At 36.5% G+C, this 19488-nt stretch overlaps 1 protein-coding gene and 1 pseudogene across 1 annotated transcript; both read right to left on the reverse strand.

The window, feature by feature from the left end:
* Nucleotides 1-6664: 6664 nt before the first annotated feature.
* Nucleotides 6665-9328, reverse strand: LOC141657959 (omega-hydroxypalmitate O-feruloyl transferase-like; annotated as a pseudogene).
* A 1344-nt stretch (nucleotides 9329-10672) lies between these two features.
* Nucleotides 10673-19100, reverse strand: LOC141602047 (DEK domain-containing chromatin-associated protein 1-like). Its single transcript, XM_074422358.1, has 11 exons — nucleotides 18509-19100; nucleotides 18380-18413; nucleotides 16053-16132; nucleotides 15896-15955; nucleotides 15283-15393; nucleotides 14240-14320; nucleotides 14056-14136; nucleotides 12691-13177; nucleotides 12066-12163; nucleotides 11958-11988; nucleotides 10673-11142 (listed from the first exon to the last, which is right to left on the reverse strand). The coding sequence occupies exons 1-11, from the start codon at nucleotides 18827-18829 to the stop codon at nucleotides 10997-10999; spliced, it is 1530 nt and encodes a 509-aa protein (XP_074278459.1). The 5' UTR covers nucleotides 18830-19100; the 3' UTR covers nucleotides 10673-10996.
* Between the last annotated feature and the right edge of the window lie 388 nt (nucleotides 19101-19488).

The following is a 19488-nucleotide window of genomic DNA, read 5'->3' on the forward strand; positions in this document are numbered from 1 at the left end:
GATTCTTGTACTCATTAAAACTGGTAAATAAGGTAAAGATGATAGATAAGCTCTACTTACGAGATTAAGGACATTATCAACACTCCATGGTATCGATAATTCCATTGCTAGACTCGAAGGATTGTCCTTCATTTGCTCGATTTTGACATCCATCGACGGGCACTCCGCTATCATTATTCCCAGATACGGTGCCGCCATCTCCGGCCATGTCGAAATCTTCACCTTCTGTGTGGGAGGAATGATTTCTATCTGGGGGTTTTGTGGGAGGCATCGAGGTTGCGGGAGTGGACGATCCAGGTAAGAGAAGTACGGGTGAGGGTTCATCGCTGTGAGCTCCCACGTTCACTTGGGTGTATTGAGATGGGATGGTTAAGGGGATTTGTGTGGAAGATTTGTGATTGGTATTGCTATTATTTGTTTCTGGACTTGAGATATTAGTAATATCTTTTAGAATAGTATTTGATTTAGGTATATTGGGAGATATATTGGGAATATTTGGAATAATATTTTCGCCCTCTGAGATAGTTGTGATTGACTGATATTGTGGATTTTTTTTGGTAAACTTTTGGGTGGATTTGTTAGGAATATGGTTAGAAAGAAGCCTATTGGTTTGCTTATTCAAGGAATTTATTCTTTGCCGAATAACAGTATTCTTCTCCAAATTTTTAGGGATTGGACTGGCTTGAAAAACGGGGGTGTTCGATATTGTTAGCGGATTTTTCGCTATGACCGTATCCTCTTGATTATTATCTAGAACACCAAATCTTGACCCGGTCGAAGAAGAAGGTTTACCAGAATTGACAAAGGTATTTTCTTTACCTTGGTTCGGAGGTTGTTTACCCGAGGTAATAGGAGCCTTTCGTCTTGGTGGTTTCTTGACAACCATCCAGTCTCCGAACTTATCTTTCTCTTCGGGTCGTAAGCCTGCTTCCAAAGAGTTTTCATGACGATGCTTAGGGTTAACTTCTTGATTTCCAGCATGGACATTATCTCTCATGGCAGAGTGATCTCCGTTGTCTTTGTCACATTCCTCCTTCGTATGCCCAAGTTTACCGCACTTAAAACAAATCATCTTCAGGCCCTCGTATTGTATACCATAAACCTTGCCATATAATCTGAATTTAGAGAGTAGAGGTTTTGAGATGTCCACTTCAATACTTAATCTGGTAAATTGCCCTCTTTGCGCTGTAGCAGTATTATTATCGATTCGGATGACTTCTCCAATCTTAGAACCTATCTTCTTCAAGAAGGTCGCATTGAAATACTCCACTGGTAGATTAGGGATTCTCACCCATGCTGTTAGTTTAGTGATATTATCCTCTGATGGAACGAAATTCGGAACCCATTTACGAATGGTAAGGTAGTGATCATCGATCATCCAAGGACCTTGCGTCATTACAAAGTCATAGTCCTGTTTCGAAGAGAAACGAGCAACGTAATATGACCCTGTAAGATCGGTGAGAGTGAGTTTCCCTTTGATAGACCATTTTGCTTGGAGTTTCCTCATGAGCGATAGGTATCCGATGTTTTTATCAAACATCTTGATAATAATGGAGTGCCTCCACGGCTTTCGAATAATGGCTTTCTCCATTTTTGTGAGACAGATTTTGGGACATAATTCATCCTCCTCTTGATCACCTTCATCAATATCAGAGTCGGAATCGAGATCTATCTCTTCTAGTGACAAATCATTCATAGAATCAGATGAATTGTCAAATCCTTGTACCATCGATTTGTATGACGGAAGTCCTGCACTTTCACCATTGAATTGGTTGAATCTCGGTGGGGAAGGCTCTTTTTGAATCTCAGTGTTAGAGACTTGGGCATTAAAAGAGTCGATATGCATGGTTTTTCTCTTGACATTTTTTTGAGTTGGAGGGATTTGCGAGGTCAAAAGGTTCTGGGTCATAGATTGGTTGGTGGTAGGGTTGGGAATGGCAGCAATAGAAGTTGTGGTCTCCGGCGGGAGACCATTGTTAGGTTCAAGCATTCAAACAGGAATTAGGAGGATTTTATCTCTCTAGGATTTTATCTCTCTTAATTAACATGTGTGTTCACACTAATCATTAAAAGCCAAGAATTACAAAACGTATGATGGTAATAAGTGTGATAATAATCACCCAATAAATCATCTTAATAAAATCCTTTGACCAAATTTAAATATTTACTCATAGCACACTAAAATAATAATGAGTATAAATGACATAATAACCAACCTTAAATTACTTGGTCAAATATTAAAACTCACAATTAAATATACTTCTTAAATCACAATTTTTCCAACAGCAGTCGCTACCTTCGGTGCGCATTGGGTAAACCCTCGAGTGTACGTAAATGTAATGACCCGATAATTATTAAGGTTAATATTGATTAAATTGAAATGAGTTTACTGTTTAGCTTGATACGTTTGACCAAGGTTGGGACATCCAATGCAGCCACATTTAATGAGAAGGTATGTGGGATGGGGGTGGTTATACGTGATCATGGGGGTTCGGTTGGAAGAGCAGGGGTAAACACAGGTACGGGCATAGTGGGACGTGGACATCACCGAGGCAAAGGCAGCATTACTAGGACTGCAAATAGGCCGGCAGATGGGAATCGAGTCCGTCATACTGGAGTCGGACTCCCTTATCCTAATTACGCTACATAAGTCTCAAAAAGTAGAGAATAGTTGCTTAGGAAATGTGGTGCGTGATATACTTAAGTTGAGTGAAGAGTTTGAGTTGTGTTTCTTCGGTTTTGTAAAGCGGAATGGTAACCAGGCCGCTCATAGCATGACTCAATGCTCCCCTTTATTAGATAAATACTCTATTAGAGTTTGGGTTGACTCGTGTTCGGAATTAATCGCTGATATTGTATCCTCCGACTTAATGTCAGCTTATTTTAGCTAAATAATACCGCCTCATTTGATTCATACAGGAATAAAATTTCGGTAGTAGTTTGAAATACACTGGAATCCAACTCCTATGTATCTTTCCCATCCGAAAATTCACCCACAAACTTCGTTTGAGACATGAATTATCTATCTAGACTAAGGAAGTGCATAATTCAAGTCCTAATTAGGTCTACAGTACTCTTGAGTCTCTGGACGTGGATTTTTTGTCCCAACCTTGGTTTGTGAATAAATTATCATCGTCTCTCTATTTAATTTTCCATTTCAAAAACATAACAACAAATGCGATAACTATGCCAACAAAAATTTAAAGTTAACATAAATTACGGTTGATAATGATGCAAAACAATAAAACACAATTCCTACAAAGGCTATGTGAAGGCCTTAAAGGCCTTTCTTTGTAGTAAATGGTAACGCAACTCTAGATGACCGAGAACTTCATGGTATACTACATTGGCTTACCACATGACTCAAACTGGCCAAGCCCTAGTGGTTAGCGTATTCATTGTTAATTTTGTTGGAGTATAAATCCACTTGTGAGTCTCACATCGGTGAAAAAGAGAGAGATTGTCTATCTTATAAGGCCTAGGGGTGTTTCTTCCATAGCCAATTGGTTTTGGGAGATAAGAGCATTCTTGGGCTTGTGAGTTAGACTTCTCTCCTCCACCGCGGGTAAGGCCAGACCCATCTCGTGTTTATTAAATTTACATCGTATTTTATGCATGACTCTTAGGGTGTGTTTGGATTGAGAGAATTAGAGGGAAAGGGAGGGGAGGGAAAGGGAGGGGTTTAATTTCCTTTGTTTGGTTACAATATTTGGAAGGAGGGAAATGGAAGGGGAGGGGAATGAGAGGATTTAATTTCCCTCCTTTAGACCAAACTAAAATCTTTCCATCATTGGCAAGATTTAGAAGGAAAACTTTTTTTTTACTCTCCTTTCATCATCATCCTCCATCCACTCTACCATCTCCCTCTTCCTCCCCTTCCATCACCCTCTCATCATTTTTGTTATCCAAACAACCATAATTTATTTTCCCTCCCCTCCCCTCCCTTACCTTTCCTTCCCCTCACTCCCCCTCCCCTCCCTTTCCCTCCTAAAATGGTATCCAAACACACCCTTAATCGTTATTTGTTACACATCAGTTTTCATGGCAATAAGGATGTTGCTACTAAATGGTCGAAATCGTTGTTGCTACGTAATTAACGTAAATATTGCCCTTGTTGAATACAATTTTAATGTTTTAGTCTTTTAGATTAATGTTCCACGTTCATGTCTCCATCCATCAACTTATCTTCAAGTTTTGTTAAATTACCATATTATACACCAAGTATGTGTAAGATATTACTATTAATTAATGAGTATATATATCATATTCCAAAAGTAAGATTTTTAGCAGATATTTGATTGATTATACTATTCGTTTCTTAATTAAGGTAAAACACAATATTTCCATTTCTCATGATCGACTCTTACAAATAGTTCCTTACATAATTTTTTATTTCTATGCTCTTAGGGCAAACGTTAGGAAAATCAATTAATATATATACACACGAAAATTACATCATAAGTTAATTAGTTCCTTCGGCGGAAATTCTCTCAATTCCGTAAATTCGTTTTTGTGCACTAAGATGTCATCAACCATGGTGGTCTCTTATGTTCTATTGTTCCTTGCTGTTTTTTTACCAACTGGTATTCACCTCTTTCTCTCCAAAGTATTTCATCATCACTTTTAGTTTTTTAAAGCTTATTTACTTTGTTAATTAACCCTCAAGTAATAATAACGTTAATAACATGATACTATATTATGAATAGATGAGTTATTTTATGTCGAAATTATATGATTACAAAAAAAACTATAATTGTTGTATAAACATACACCTCGACTTATGTTATATAGGTCACTCAGTTATGAACAATAATAACTTTGTTGTACAACCGTCTTATTTTATTCGTGTAATTGTTCTCCATAATTTTAGGTTTAACGGAGATGGAGTCGAAAATATCAGGATATGATCTCAAGGGGGTGAGCCATTACGCTACTAATCACATTGTTCAACGGAAATTGCTATGTAAGTTTTCCGTTATTTAGCCATGTTTCTCACAAATACTACTGTATTATATATACCTGAAGTTGTATAATGAGCATTGTATAATTACTATATATTTATCCAAGCTTATGTGTAATTTTTTTGAGTTTTTTAAAAATTTATTATTTTTATGGTTAAGCGTGTGAGTTCAGAAAATTTACAGCATAGCTAGATTTTGTAAAACAAAACTCGAAAACTTTAATATAAAGCTCGGATTCTAAATCATACAACTGGTGTCTGGTGGTATAGTCTATTAATTGCATTTTTTCAAGAGTTGTCTTAACCTAGGAATATTGGATTATTTGTAATAACTGTAATGCTAAAACGAGTTGTCGTGGAGTGAAATAATGACGTGGACTATGAATTTTGGTATGCTATTGTTTTTATTTCATCACATTTGCCAATTTTTATGCCTAAGATAAGAAACTATGTACGATTTTTATCATACTACTTGTTTATTCCACCTTATCTTACAAATTTATTCTTTAATATCTTCACACTACACAGCACATTTCATTATCAAATGGTACTATCAGACTCGTCTTCATCTTGTAATGAATAGTACATGTCTTTAATGATAATTTGTGTTTGTATAAATAAAATTTGGCATCATTAAGTATCATTAGCTCGCAAGTATCTTGGTGGGAAAATTGAACTCATTTATTTATTAACGGGTAGAAAGTAAAATTGAACTTATTTCTTTATTGAAATATTAGTTTTATTTTCGTCTTAATTAAGAATTTAGATTGTTTTATTAACTTTAACCAATATTGACCATAATATCAACACTTCTGTGTCTTTTTCAGCTAATGTAGCTCCGAAGAAAACAGTGGACAATCCAAACCGATTTTGGGGAGACATCACCAAGTGCCCGGACTCTGCCATCCAAATTAACCAAGGTCCAGGCGCGCCTCTACCATCCGGCATACCAACCTACACGGTTACAATTACTAATGCATGTGCCTCTGGGTGCGACGTCACTGATATCCATGTCCGATGTGGTTGGTTCACCTCAGCTCGATTAATTGACCCTAAAATTTTCAAGCGTCTCAAGCCTGACGACTGTCTCGTAAATCATGGCAAACCTCTCCGACATGGGCAAGTCATCTCTTTCCAATACGCCGACACAAGAAGTAAGCCGCTCGTTGTTGCCTCCATGAAGTGCTTATAAAAATTCACTTGAGTAGAGGATCAAATTATTATAGTCAAGTATGCAATTTTTGTCCGTAATTACTGTTAATGTGGAACAATTTAGATTAATTGTGATATCACACTGCAATTATATCAAATTCCTTTTATACAAATAAATCTTTATCGCAAATTCTTATATTAAACCAACCGTGTCACACAAGACATACTCAACTACTATGGTAAGCGAGTAACAATTACTATGGTTTTGACATATATTGATAGTATAGTATTTATTACAACTATAACTATCATCTTATTAGTAAGTAATTATATTGCATTGTGTAATTCCATCACTTCATAGTTGTATGATCATATACGGAATAATTATTTGCCAAGCAAATAGCATCCCTCATTCTAATCATTGCTCATCCTTTTTAAATTTTTGCAAGGGGCGTTTCAATTGAAAATATAAACAAATAATGATTGAGAGAAAGAAATCAAAACTGATCCAAGTTTGACTTCTAATGATTATATATCTCCAAATCCAATGGATACATCTTATAATCAACAATCAACAACTGAATCATACTCTTTCCCAATCATTTATTTATCGTTCTATTCTTTACGAGTTTTTTTTCCAGAGTAAACAAATAATTGGGACGAATTTATATAAATATATGCTAAATTTGCTTGATTTCTTCTTCAAAGATGTTCATTGCAGAAGCAGGAATACTAAGATGCACACTAATACTACTCCTTTCATAAGCATCAGGTAGAAACACAGCAACTTCATTTCCAGGCACACCAACCGGACCAGTATAAACAGTATTTCCCCATCCGTAATCAGCGGTGTTAAATGACAATTTTACCCATGATGTGATCAACAAAGTACCCTTCATTGAAGGTATACCTCTATTACTCTCAATGTAGTCTATAGCAGACCTCATATAACTGTCAGTAACTAACGCAATCGCCTTTTGTACTAACTCCACCGCGTAAGACAAAGGATTTTCCAACAATGCCCCTGCTTTTGATAAGGCCACTGTCAACACCATTCCGTTCCCAAAGAAGCCATTTGGCAAAGGAGGTTCAAATTTGGACCGACCATCGGCTGCAAAGAGTAACTTGGTCTGTTGATCGGGGTTCATCCTTAAGGCTGATAAAACCTCGAAAGTCGAGCACTTAATTACAGTTACGTCTTCAACCTTGTTATTGTATGAATGTCAAAAGTAAAAGTTTTACACATAAGGTCTCTTCCTTATAGAGGTCATCGGTGTTAGATATGTCCTCAATGTCTAAGAAGTCGTTGTGAGTGAAGTCGATATGGGGTGGATCCCGAGCTCTTAGGATTGTTCGGTCTATATGTGGAAGTGTGATTAAGGCCGGTAAACCTCGAGCTATTTCACCCCATGAGTTTAGGAAATCTACTGTCGATTTCCCGTCTGTCATACAATGGTTCATCCCCATTCCTAGTGCAAAGCCTCCACAATTGAACTTTGTCACCTGAATAAAAGAGTCGGGTTCTCTCAAGCTAGGTAACACTGAACTGAAACAGATATGGATACGACACAGACACGTGACACAGCATCCCATTAAATTTAGGACATGGACTCGTTATATAAGTCATTGATTATAACTCATTCTCATTTTCAGCTAGTTATATATGTACGATTTTATTTTTAAAAGATATTTGAATTAAATTTAAACAATTGAAATAAACTTGACATTAATTATAATTCATTCTCATTTTCAAAACCAAAATCCAACCTATAATCAATCTCTTTCGATATCTCATTACTCGTCTAAAGATCATCATTTGACCCAAATTCAATTTATTTCCCCCACCAAATTCTACCATAAAACAACCACACCATTTACCTTAAATCCAACTTGATTCCGTTCGAATGTGTATCCAAAATATGTGCAAAAACCATGGACATGTGTCGGACATTCGGACATGTGCCCAAATAAAAGAAGAAAGTTAGACACAACTTTATAGGTATCCGACACGTTTTAACGTGTGTCCGATGACTTTAAATCAAACATATACCGTGCGACTCTTCAAATCAAATATATACTCCGTATTACACTTCATATATTTACTCGCCCGTATAATATTATGATTCTTTAGCTCTAAATCCTAACTCCGTCACTACTACCCACTCACACAATCACACACATGACACAAAAGTTCAAGAGACGTACCTTAATAGTTAAAATAGGAGTCTCCAATATATTTTTGGCAGCAGGGACATGATAAACCAGTTTATTAAGCACCATGGAATCAACACTAGCCAAGCCCAACATCTCAACCAAGGAACAATTAACCTCAGCCTCGACGAAAAGCGGGCCCTCACCGGTGCAGTCGACCATCAACTTCTGGTCTGAGCTGAGGGTTAGCCTTCCTGCAAGAGGATAATAATGTACAAGAACCTTAGCTTGGACAAGGATTCTTTTATGACATTTACAGCATCCTGGTTGCCCTTCTCTTGTGATTTGTACAAGTTTATTGTCTTCATTATTACTGCTATATTTTGATCAAGGTTACTCAGGAAATAGAGACCTTTTTCCGTTTTCGCCATTGGTGGAACCCTTACTGCCTCCTCTTCTTTGAATTCAAGCTTTAACTTGCCATGTTCATTATTATTCTCCATTTTTCTTGGATGTTGATAAACCTGCCTCATGATTTCAGAGCAAAATTAGCAAAAAATTTAATTGGCCATATAATAATATATTTGTAATATTATTTACATATGATGATTAAAGCGTTATGTATAAAACCGTTTTATACTAATATTACGTAATACGAATTCATTCACTAGAGGATCATGACCCAAATCAAGTTAAAAAAATACTCCATAGTTGTCAAAATACCCGTTTTACAAAATATTTGTGCAAGGCGGTCATACTAAATAAATTACTTGTAAATGATCGTACATAATAGGTGGGTAGCATTACAACTCTATAATATGGATGCGGCATATTATTCGCACATGAGTTAATTTAGGATGCAGAGGAACTGCATGAGGGAGTAATTTTTGTAAATATGTAAGAAATCATTTTTCAAACCTATATATATATGTAGTAATAGGGTTCCATTTCTATTGTATGATGTATAATCACATATACGGTATCTACAAGAATACAATTACTCCTTACGTTCACTTTAATTCCATACATTTAATTAAAATACACCTCATATATATTGAACACGCGTAATATGTACCTTAAGTAACGCTTAAAGGAAGTAGTATTATAAAATAGAGTATGCTGATGAGTTTTGAGTTAAATGAAGAAAAGCAATTAGATGAAATATATGTAGTTTGTATAGGCCATAGGTGATGTGTGTGACTATTATATAGACAGCCAGAAATGATTGAGGAAATTAAGAATTCTTGTTTTTCATTGGATCTTTGATTATACGGGTACATATCATAATTAAGTCATGCATAAAAGCCACGTAATTTGGTTCATAACCATAACCCAGAGAAATTATAATATCAGTGCTCGCGACTTTGTGAGTTGTGATATAAATTTAAAACTCGATAATATTAAAATTTTCAATATTGCTTCAATTGTGATAGCATGAATAGTAAATTTACATGGAAAGTCTTCCCTGGATTATTAAGGGAGCGTTTGTTTCAAAAGTCGCACTGAATTGGAATGAAATGAGACTCATAGATTAATTATTGTTTGTATCACTCTAGAATTGTGTGGAAGAGGGAATGAAGTTTGAAACTGGAAATGCCCCAACACTAGAATGGTTCAATTCACTTTATTTCATTCCAACTTTAATTTCTCCAACCAAACAAATCCCGAGAAAAACGTGAATCTATTTGAGTGTTGAAGGGAAACATAGCTATTAATATTACTTGAGATACACCTTAGAATAACTTCACACGATTCACCAGAAGAAAGTCGTGCAATCGGTGGTATCCATCCGTTTGAGTCATTCAGGGTGTAAACCTAGACCTCTTCTGTAATACAATTGTCATAAACACGATTTTGAGGAAAACTCTTTGTAATACGTACGTTTTTCGAACAAAACAAATTGAATAAGAGGCTCCCGTATTTGCAACTGCGGTAAACCATGATTCCTTCTAATGCTTTAAGTAGTTAACAAAATTTTGTAATTTGTAGATTGAAATACTGGAATATTATAAAGCCTTAGGTGTAAAGAATGATCATTCCCAAGAACACAAGAATTTTTCAGTAATAAATAACAGTCCAGTTAAATGCAATGATATTGAGTTTTTTGGTAGTTATGCATCTACGTAGACTGTAGAATATAGCTACTTCCAAATTCCAACTGTCCTGTGGGATCAAACTATTAATTACTGTGTCTTTCACTAGTCTAATCCATGATTACCAATTTTGCATTATCACAAAATTGCTAATCATCCATCACCGCCGTCATAACCACCAGACACGACCCTCGGATACACTACCAAAAGTACCAAATAGCAAATGATTCCAACACCGACGGTAGATAACAAGACTTATTTGTGTTTTGTAAATTTTAGCAAGAGGGTTAGAATAAAAAGTACTGAAAAAAGCCTCTTCGAGCAACTCCACAAAAAATTGATTTCCATGGTAATTGAAAGATAGGTCCTGAATTTATGAACAAATACAGATATGAAAGGCATCTAATAATAAATCAAAGGGTTGGACACTTGGACCCTCTGCTACATCCTTCCAAAAAAAAAATCTTTTTTTGAGGTAGAAAAAGAATTGTCTATGGTACATACAGACCAGGCTTTTCCTACTCTACATCTCTACGGTATGAGTAAAACCGCTACAATACACAAATGCTAACCTACGGTGAGCGGAGTAAGTTGGGCTCAAATGTTTTAGAGTCTGTCTCATGACCTCAGCTAAGCATCGTCACTCTTTATCAGAATCCTGTGCATCCTCGTCACTATCATCATCATCATCATCATCATCATCATCAGACATGTTTTCTATCACATCTGTGATTATGGCTTTAACTTCCACCTTCCTGTGCATCAGGTCCAGCCCAAAATGGGAACCTGAAGTATATAGTAGTGTAGACGTCAACTATAACACAATCTGTATAGCGTATAGGACACTAGGACAGGACAGTCTCAATAGCAAGAACCAACCCGCCAACAACATTATAACCCCAATGCCTCAATGGCCCCCGCAAAGTGCAGGGTAAGGGGGAGTCGGATGTATGCAGCCTTACCCTTACTTTAGCTACACAAAGAGGTTATTTCGGAATGACCCAAATTTTAAAGCTCAACCAAAAATACAGTTTTAACAATATCCAGTTTATTATGATACTTTGTACATGCACTGAAGAGTCTTAGCTTAGGGGTTAAAATAGAGGTAGGAGTCTTAGGTTTGAATCCCCACTCCCCATATATTCTAATGCCCTTGTGGCTTGCTCATTTAACACCCAAAATGATTTATTCTATGTGGAGTTTAATAAGATACATGTGCATGCAGATAATTATGAGGCATTTTCGGTGCAGTTAATTTCAATACATTGCACGACTGCTTATAAATCCCCGCCTACATATGTTTGTTGTCACTAAAAAAAGGCCAAAATGAAATTGCATGTTGTCTAGATACAAGTAAATTTTAAACCATGTTAGATTAAATTTGTTGGGACACTCTCAAAATAGAGTAGCTGCAAGTAAAAATAGGAGGTACACCTACTAGTAGCAAAAGTGTCAGTGAATAGCCCTTATAATGGAAGAAGAAAACAAGACTAGACCCCTAAAAGAATTTTGGACCAATGCAACAATAACATAGATACTCCGCAGCAGCGACAGGGTTCAATGTGCAAAATAGAAGAAGAAAACAAGTAAAAGTATCATACCAAGAAGACGGAGAATGTCAGATAAGGTTGCCTGCATCACAAAGTAAGAACATTATAGAGCAGCATGAAAACTAGTTTACTTTCAAATGATTTTTAATGGAAACTTACAGTATTGAAGTCCACTTCTTTAAGGATGTTGACCGCTTGAGCACGCAGTTCAGCATTCGTAGGCTCTTTTTTAGCCACTTTATTTGGTTTTCCTTTACCTAAACCACAATAACATATTAGAAGAGAAGTTGAAGTTACATTGATCATCTCTGCCAATGGTATAGGATGGTGATAAGAAATGGGTAAGCAACTGAGAGAATTTCAACAGGCAAAACAAAAACCATGCAAAAAAAACTAGAACTGGAATAGAAAAACATCAAACATTATGATCATTGTGACAGCCTATACATTAAGTTTTGTCAATTACAGATTATTATTGGCTTAAACATAACAGATACAGGATAGGAATAAGCTCGGATTAAAGATCATCCAGATTCCAAAATTGCTTGGATGACTTCAACAAGAACTTCATTTAGGATTGATGTGTCCTAACTGCTTTTATTTGATAGATGCCCATATCAGGCTCTTGTTAAGAGCGCTCATATCATAATTCAATTAAACTAGAGCATGTACCAGCAATTGTAGAGTAGTAATCTGAATTCTGAAACCCCAACAACCAAAACTGGACTTCCTAATTTAAAGTATAAAAGAAAACTGCAATATAAGGAAGTATGGTACTCCTAACCTTTTTCTTTGGATGCTGACTTGCTTTCCTGTTTCTTTTTTGCAGGCTTTTCTTTCACAGGAACAGGGTTCTCCTTTTCGGCTTCCTCTTCAACCTTTTGTTTTTTACTCGTGGACCCTTTTGCTTTTGAGGACGAGGGAGAAGCTTCAGCAGTTGAAGACTTATTAGATGAACCTACGGTTTTCTTTTCAGATTTTGCAGAAAGTTTGGTAGACTTTTCAGGGGGACTCTTCTTAGCACTTGAAGATTTTTTGCCATCTCCACTTCCAGAATTTGCCTTGGCCAAACTCTTTGAGGCTGTCTTCTCTTCAGATTCCTCTTTCTCTTCTTCGGACTCAGTATCCATATCACTCTCCTGTTTCTCCACAGCATCTTCATCCTCTTCCGAAGAATGAGATTGGGTCTCCATTTCATCATCCTTATTATCAGTTTCAATATCTTCATCAGCTTTGGATGTTCGTTTGCGTTTTTCCCCGGATTGGGTTTTCTAGGCAAATGGACCACAGATAAAGAGATAAGTAGAAGTAATGAAAAACTATTTTAAAACACCAAAGAATCAGAGAACAAGAAATAGCAAAACAAAGATAACACTCATCAGCTGCCAGGCAAATAGGCATGAACCGGAAAAAAGGCAGGGGTACGAAAACATGGAAAAGAGGGCGTGGAGCAATCCAATACAATACAGGTTTGAGGGCCGTTGCAAACTTGTAATTTTTTATTAAAAACTCCAAGTAGACAAACTCTCCCTAGATCACATAACCCCATGGTCCATACTAAACCACTGGTGGACAAATCCCACTAAAAGACCCAACATCATAGAAATTTTCAATTTATCATTCCCTGCACCAAAAATTCATGTTAAATTTTGCACTTCTATGATAAATAAAATATCACAAACTCGGATCCAAATCTTAGGTAACTGGCTGTTGGAGAAAAGCATAGTGTGACCAACAGGCTTATGCCTAACACAACCAGCAGAAACTAGTGACAACATCAAACCATTACCAGAACCTTACAAATCATAATCACCAGATACTCCTTAGACCATAAAATCAAAGTCAGCATTAAATTTAAGCATCATGGGGATATCATATAATTATCTCCACGGCCAAACATCAATTATTGATACATCACCAGCATATAGAACATCCTCAACAGAAAACAGAGCACATAACCTGCATACCTACACTAAATGATCATGACATACATACGTACCCACCCTCAACCTAACAAAACAATCCAGCAGCCATGATAATATTGAGTAATGGTTTCTGATAAAATAAGTCAAGGAAATTTGCACCAGCTTATTAAAATCAACTAATCAAGTCCTATAAAATTCAAAGTTAAATACAAATCATAACAGACCTTAGCCGACTTTTCTGCAGACGCTAGCTTGGAACTTTTACTCTTTGTGGAAGATGGCTTTCCTTTCTGACTTTTGCCTTTCTGTAAATTAGGAGCAAGTTCATGTACAAAGGGCTCATAAGAAAATTTTAAAAAAAAAAAAAAAAAATTTAATTAGCACGCAATTTATTGGAAAACTGCAAACCTGATCTTTATCAGCAAGTAATTCTTCTGTAGTAGCATGAGGCGACTCCAAAAACTCAAGCAACTTTACAGTGAGGTCTTCCTGAATCACCACAAAGACTAAAAATTATATTTCCTCCATTCTATTAGGTCATGTATGTTTGTTTTTGCACAATTTTGAAAAAATATGAGTAGAGGGACCACAAAGCAACCAAATTCTTTTCTACCTTTCAAATTAATTCATCCCTACCACCTAACTCCCTTTCTCCTCTTCGCCAACTCTCAGAGCACCCAAAATAGCCCACTTTCAACCACCATCTCCTTTCCCTTCGCAGCCACGATCGCTGTCACACCTCCGCCCACACCAACAAACTCCCCCATCCCCCTCAAGCTCAACACTCTCATCATCAGCTTCCTTGTTTACTTCTTCACCAACGACGAAATCCATGCCACAGTCATCCCCTCCCTTTCCAGGCCCCTCCAGTCCCGCCTATATCTTTTTACATCACCACATCCTCCTCAATCGTGCGGGGATCTATCATCTCTTTGATGTTAGGTAGGACTTATTGGTCTGCCATGGATTCACCAACTTCAGCTTTGCTCTGGTGACCTAGAATGCGTCACAAGTGGAGGAGGTGTTGCTGAATGAGGCTGCTCGTGTGCTGTGGTGTGGGGGAGCAGGGTGGTAATGGGCATCGTGAAGGAGGTAGTGGGAGTCGAAAATGGTGGTGATAGTGGTAGTGGTGCTTGCTGCTGGTGGTGGTTGTAGGGCTGGTGATGGCAGAGATAGAGTTGAATGCAATGGAAAATTGCGGTGGTAAGAGGGGTAGGGCAAGGCAAGCCACAGGCATAAGCAGTGGACCCAAAATAAAGTAAATAATTGTTATATAGTAAAGGTCAATTTGATCTTTTCTAAGCTCGAAATAAAACCAAAAATAGACATGTATACAATCTAATGGAACGGTCTAAAACGTAATACGTATAGAATTTATTGGAACAAAAGAAGTTATGGATCATACAACAAAAAAATGACATACACATTGATAGATTTACATTTCTGCTTACCTTTCGTACAGAGCTTTTATTTATTGGAATATTGAGGACATCACAGAAATGCAGTAGCTTCTCTTTAACACATTTGTCAAGCTTCTCCTTCATTTTTGCTCGTTGTTTTTCCTATCAAAAAAGGTAAATAAAGAGCTAAGTGTCAAAATATTTATAAGGCAGCATCTCATTATAAAAAAAACAGAGTATAAACAGGGTCATTTTTAGGAGCTAACTGACAAAATATATGCAGTAACAATTATTACAAAGTGAAAAAAAAGGGAAAGCAAATATCTACTTGTCAAAAGAAATGGCATAATTAAAAACCTAGAACAAAAAAGATATGAAGTGCATATTAGTCAGCCTGATTAGGAGTGCTTGGTCTAAACGGCGCACCTAAAATGTACAGAGCCATTTTGGCTAGTACCTTATCCAAGGCACTGCGCCTGCACTCAACACACGCTTTATAAACTTATAAATTTTTCGTTTTATTAATGAGGATTTACAATTAAACCAGTTCCAGTTCCTCATTCTCACTTAGAATGCAGCCTTACTTTCTTAAGAATCAACAATACTGCCTTTCTAAAACCTGATAAGTTGGCCATTAAGAATGTCTAAAATTTCAATAAGCTACCTCATTCTCAGTCCAAACAAAGCCTGAAAATTGACCAATATCCTTCTTCAAAGTATGCGCCTGCACAAGTCCAAGATGTGTGATGGTTAACACCAAAGATTTCTAACTCAATAGTCAACAATAATTACACAGTAATATCAGCTACCATATAGCTTACCTTTGCTTTCTTTCCAAAAAGAATTGTATGAAGTAGCTGCAGGTTATCATCAGCTTTTCGCTTTGAGAGCTTAAAGGCAACTGAACAAGTCCACAAAGTCAGGAATAATAATATATTTCACCACTAAAAAACACACCACTAAAAAACACAGTTTAGGTTGCTGTTCAAAGCAAATCAATATCCTTCTTCCTAGGATAAAAAGGATGGAAGAAATAAATAAATAAATAAATAAATAAATAACATATAGAAAGCATATGAAATCCCTATAAAATACTGCAGCTCAAGGTAAAGATAAGATACATGCAAGATCCTGCATAAAAGCAAACAGAAACTGATACAACATGCATTGGTCACAAATTTGGGTGTAGAAGGGGAAATAGACAAACAACTAAGCAAGATAGTTGGGAAAAATACAATAGAAATGTCAGAAAAGAAATGTCATACAAACGTTGATACTTCTTAAAGACAAGTTTCAAATGAACAAAAAAGTTTCATACATGAAAACTATGCTTCAAATTACCACTCAATCAAAAGAACAAACACGACTTTTTACGCTCTCTTTCTCTCCTTCCCAAACTTCAGAAATAAAATGGAATTCCAGAACACAAGATTATGGGCAAAATCTTAATCTCAGCTACTTATGCTCATTGATCTTAATCTTAGCTACTTATGCTCATCGATCATGTATTTTCAAACCATCCCAGCCAATTTCTCATTTACTGTGAATTTTGAAAATTAACGAGAGCTCAGGCATAAATTTATGACTCCACACAAAAACATATAATCAAACATAAGCTCTCTAGTCTCTACCAACATTTTTAACAATAACTAACAAACGCTAACACTACAGATATGTCAGATAGCCCCTTCAAGTAAAAGCAAACTAGCACCAGCTTCACACCACAGAGAAATACTAAAAGCAGTGTAGCTCACACATATCAAACATCACAGATAAACAGTGCAATTTGCTTTGGTGAATAGAGAATATAGTATATAGACTCAGCTTAACTATTTATGACCTAAGTTTGCAATAAAACTCAACCACATCCAAACTGAATCTTACAACTGCTTCGGAAATCTCAAAACAATACAGATGTCAACACTCACAATATAAAACAGTTGAAGATGTCTAATTGAAAACAATATTAATTAACAGAGCATAACTTAATTCATTTAAAAAATTTGGCTGAAACAGCCAGTGTAATGAGTACTGTCCATACATTTTCATTCAAAATTCATTATTCACAAACTAAAATTCCAAGAAACCCAAATGTTAAATGTTCCATGAAATCCATGATTCTAACTGTTCTTGAAACATTACAACACAATCAATCAGTTCCACTTTGTAATGCATTAACACAACACTAGCCCCATATGTACACACCCTAACAACATCCATACCACCAACAACCGATATATCAAAATAGCCTCCCATTCAGTCAATGTAACTCACAATCTCGCATTACAACATTACCCCCAATGCTTCAAGACCTCACATAAATTTCGTAGCAAGGGATCGGATATCAAGTCAATTTGCTTTACTCTATCATAAACCATAAAAATGGAAAAATGATTGTCTTTAGCCCCATTGGAATGGTAAACAATTTCATAATCTCACACCACTAAACTATAATCCATACCAAAGTACACACCAAAACTCTACACTGACTAGCAAACTACACCTAACTACAACAATTCGTTTAGAAATCTTTGCCAAAACAGCCAGTGTAGTGTATGTAATGTCTTCTGGCTATACGTTTCCATCGTACATCATTATTGACAAACTACAATTCCAAAAAACCCAAATGTCAACTAACAATCCCATGAAATCCATATTCAAATCATAATAGAAACATTACAAGACAATCAATCATTCCACTTTGTAAAACATCAATACCACCAACAATCAATCATTCAACTTTGTAAATCATCCATGCCACCAACAACGGATATACCCAAATCACTCTCACCACCCCAATGTTCCTCACAATCTCGCATTTAAAAACAAATAACTTTACCTCAATACTTCTAGAGCTCAAATAAATTGCAAGGTAATAGACCACATAACGAGTCATTTTGCTCTACTTCATCATAATCCAAAATTGTAAAAAAATGATTTGTCTTTAATCGCCTTGGAAATTATATAAAGAAAAAAAAACCTAACAATCTCAAGTCACTAAACTATAATCCTTCTCAAAAGTATACAACAAAAATCTGCACTAACTAGCAAACTAGACCTAACCACCGCAAATCACACTACCGTATACTGTCGAAACACACATAAAAACCAACAAAATTCATACAATCAAACAAAAAACAAACCATACCATTCGGAATATCCTTAAGCGGCGTACCACTCCCCTGAAAAATCACAAACAAACACACACATCAATAAAAAAACAACTTTTTTTTCCAAAAACAAAACCCAAATCTTAACATTAAACCAGTTATTACACCTTCTCAATCGAAAGCGGTTTACCACCAGAAGGCCGACTAGCCGGACTAGAAAGCCAAAACCTATCAACCGCTTTCCTCTCCCTCGCCGGCCTATCCCTCGGCGCAACCGTCTCTTTCTCCTTCTCCTTCTCTTCAATTTTCCCTTCTTCTTCTTCTACAACTTTTTCGTTTTCAATTTTTTCATCATTTCCACCTTTTTCCTCTGATTTTTCCTCCGTCAAATTAGCCGTCTCCTCGCTCTTCGCATCATTAACCTCTTTCATATCATCATGTACCGCGTCTTCTCCAACGCTTTCCGCCTTGTTCTTCTCCGGCGCCATTAATCAAAATCAAATCAATAGGGTTTAGTAAAACCCTAAATTGAACCAACAGTGAACGAGTAAGCAAGAAACCGCTACGAAATGGTGGATCGGAGAGTGGAGAGTGAGTGAGATGTGGAATAATTGCGTTAAATTAGGGTTTGTAAAGAGAGGGAAAATAGGGAATTGGGAAAATTGGGGAAAGGTGGGAAAGGTGCGGGGGTGTATAGAGTGAGGTATGGGTAAAAGGGCGGGCTTACGAAACTTATTTGGGCGGGGTTCAAATTTTCACGCGTTTCGATTATCAATTTATCAAACGTTTTGTATTTTTCTATTTCGCGGGTTTTGAAATTTTGGGGGACTTGATTAATGAAATGAACTCTTCCCACCATGGCAAATTGTCAATTGCCAATTGCTAATTGTCACTATTGAATAGACCTGATAAAACTGACTCGATCCAAAGAACTTAACTTAATAAGGTTGATTTATGATCCGAAATCCGATAAGACCTTAAATGTACGACTTGATAGACTTGACTTGAACTGACCAGATTTAAGTAACCCGAAATGACTTAATTAAGGCAAAAATATAACCCGAAACGACCCAAATCGACCTGACGCAAAATGACTCGATCAGAAACGACCCAATCCGAATGACCCATTTGCCGAACCACTTTAGCC

The sequence above is a fragment of the Silene latifolia genome, chromosome 1 (assembly GCF_048544455.1).
Source record: "Silene latifolia isolate original U9 population chromosome 1, ASM4854445v1, whole genome shotgun sequence".
NCBI classification, from domain to species: Eukaryota; Viridiplantae; Streptophyta; class Magnoliopsida; order Caryophyllales; family Caryophyllaceae; genus Silene; species Silene latifolia.

Coding starts and splice junctions, on each gene's coding strand:
- LOC141602047 (XM_074422358.1), bottom strand. CDS start 18,829: ATGGCGCCGGAGAAGAACAAGGCGGAAAGCGTTGGAGAAGACGCGGTA. Junction 18,414..18,508: donor AACCGCTTTCGATTGAGAAG/GTGTAATAACTG, acceptor GTGATTTTTCAG/GGGAGTGGTACGCCGCTTAA. Junction 11,143..11,957: donor TGACATTCTCCGTCTTCTTG/GTATGATACTTT, acceptor TATATACTTCAG/GTTCCCATTTTGGGCTGGAC.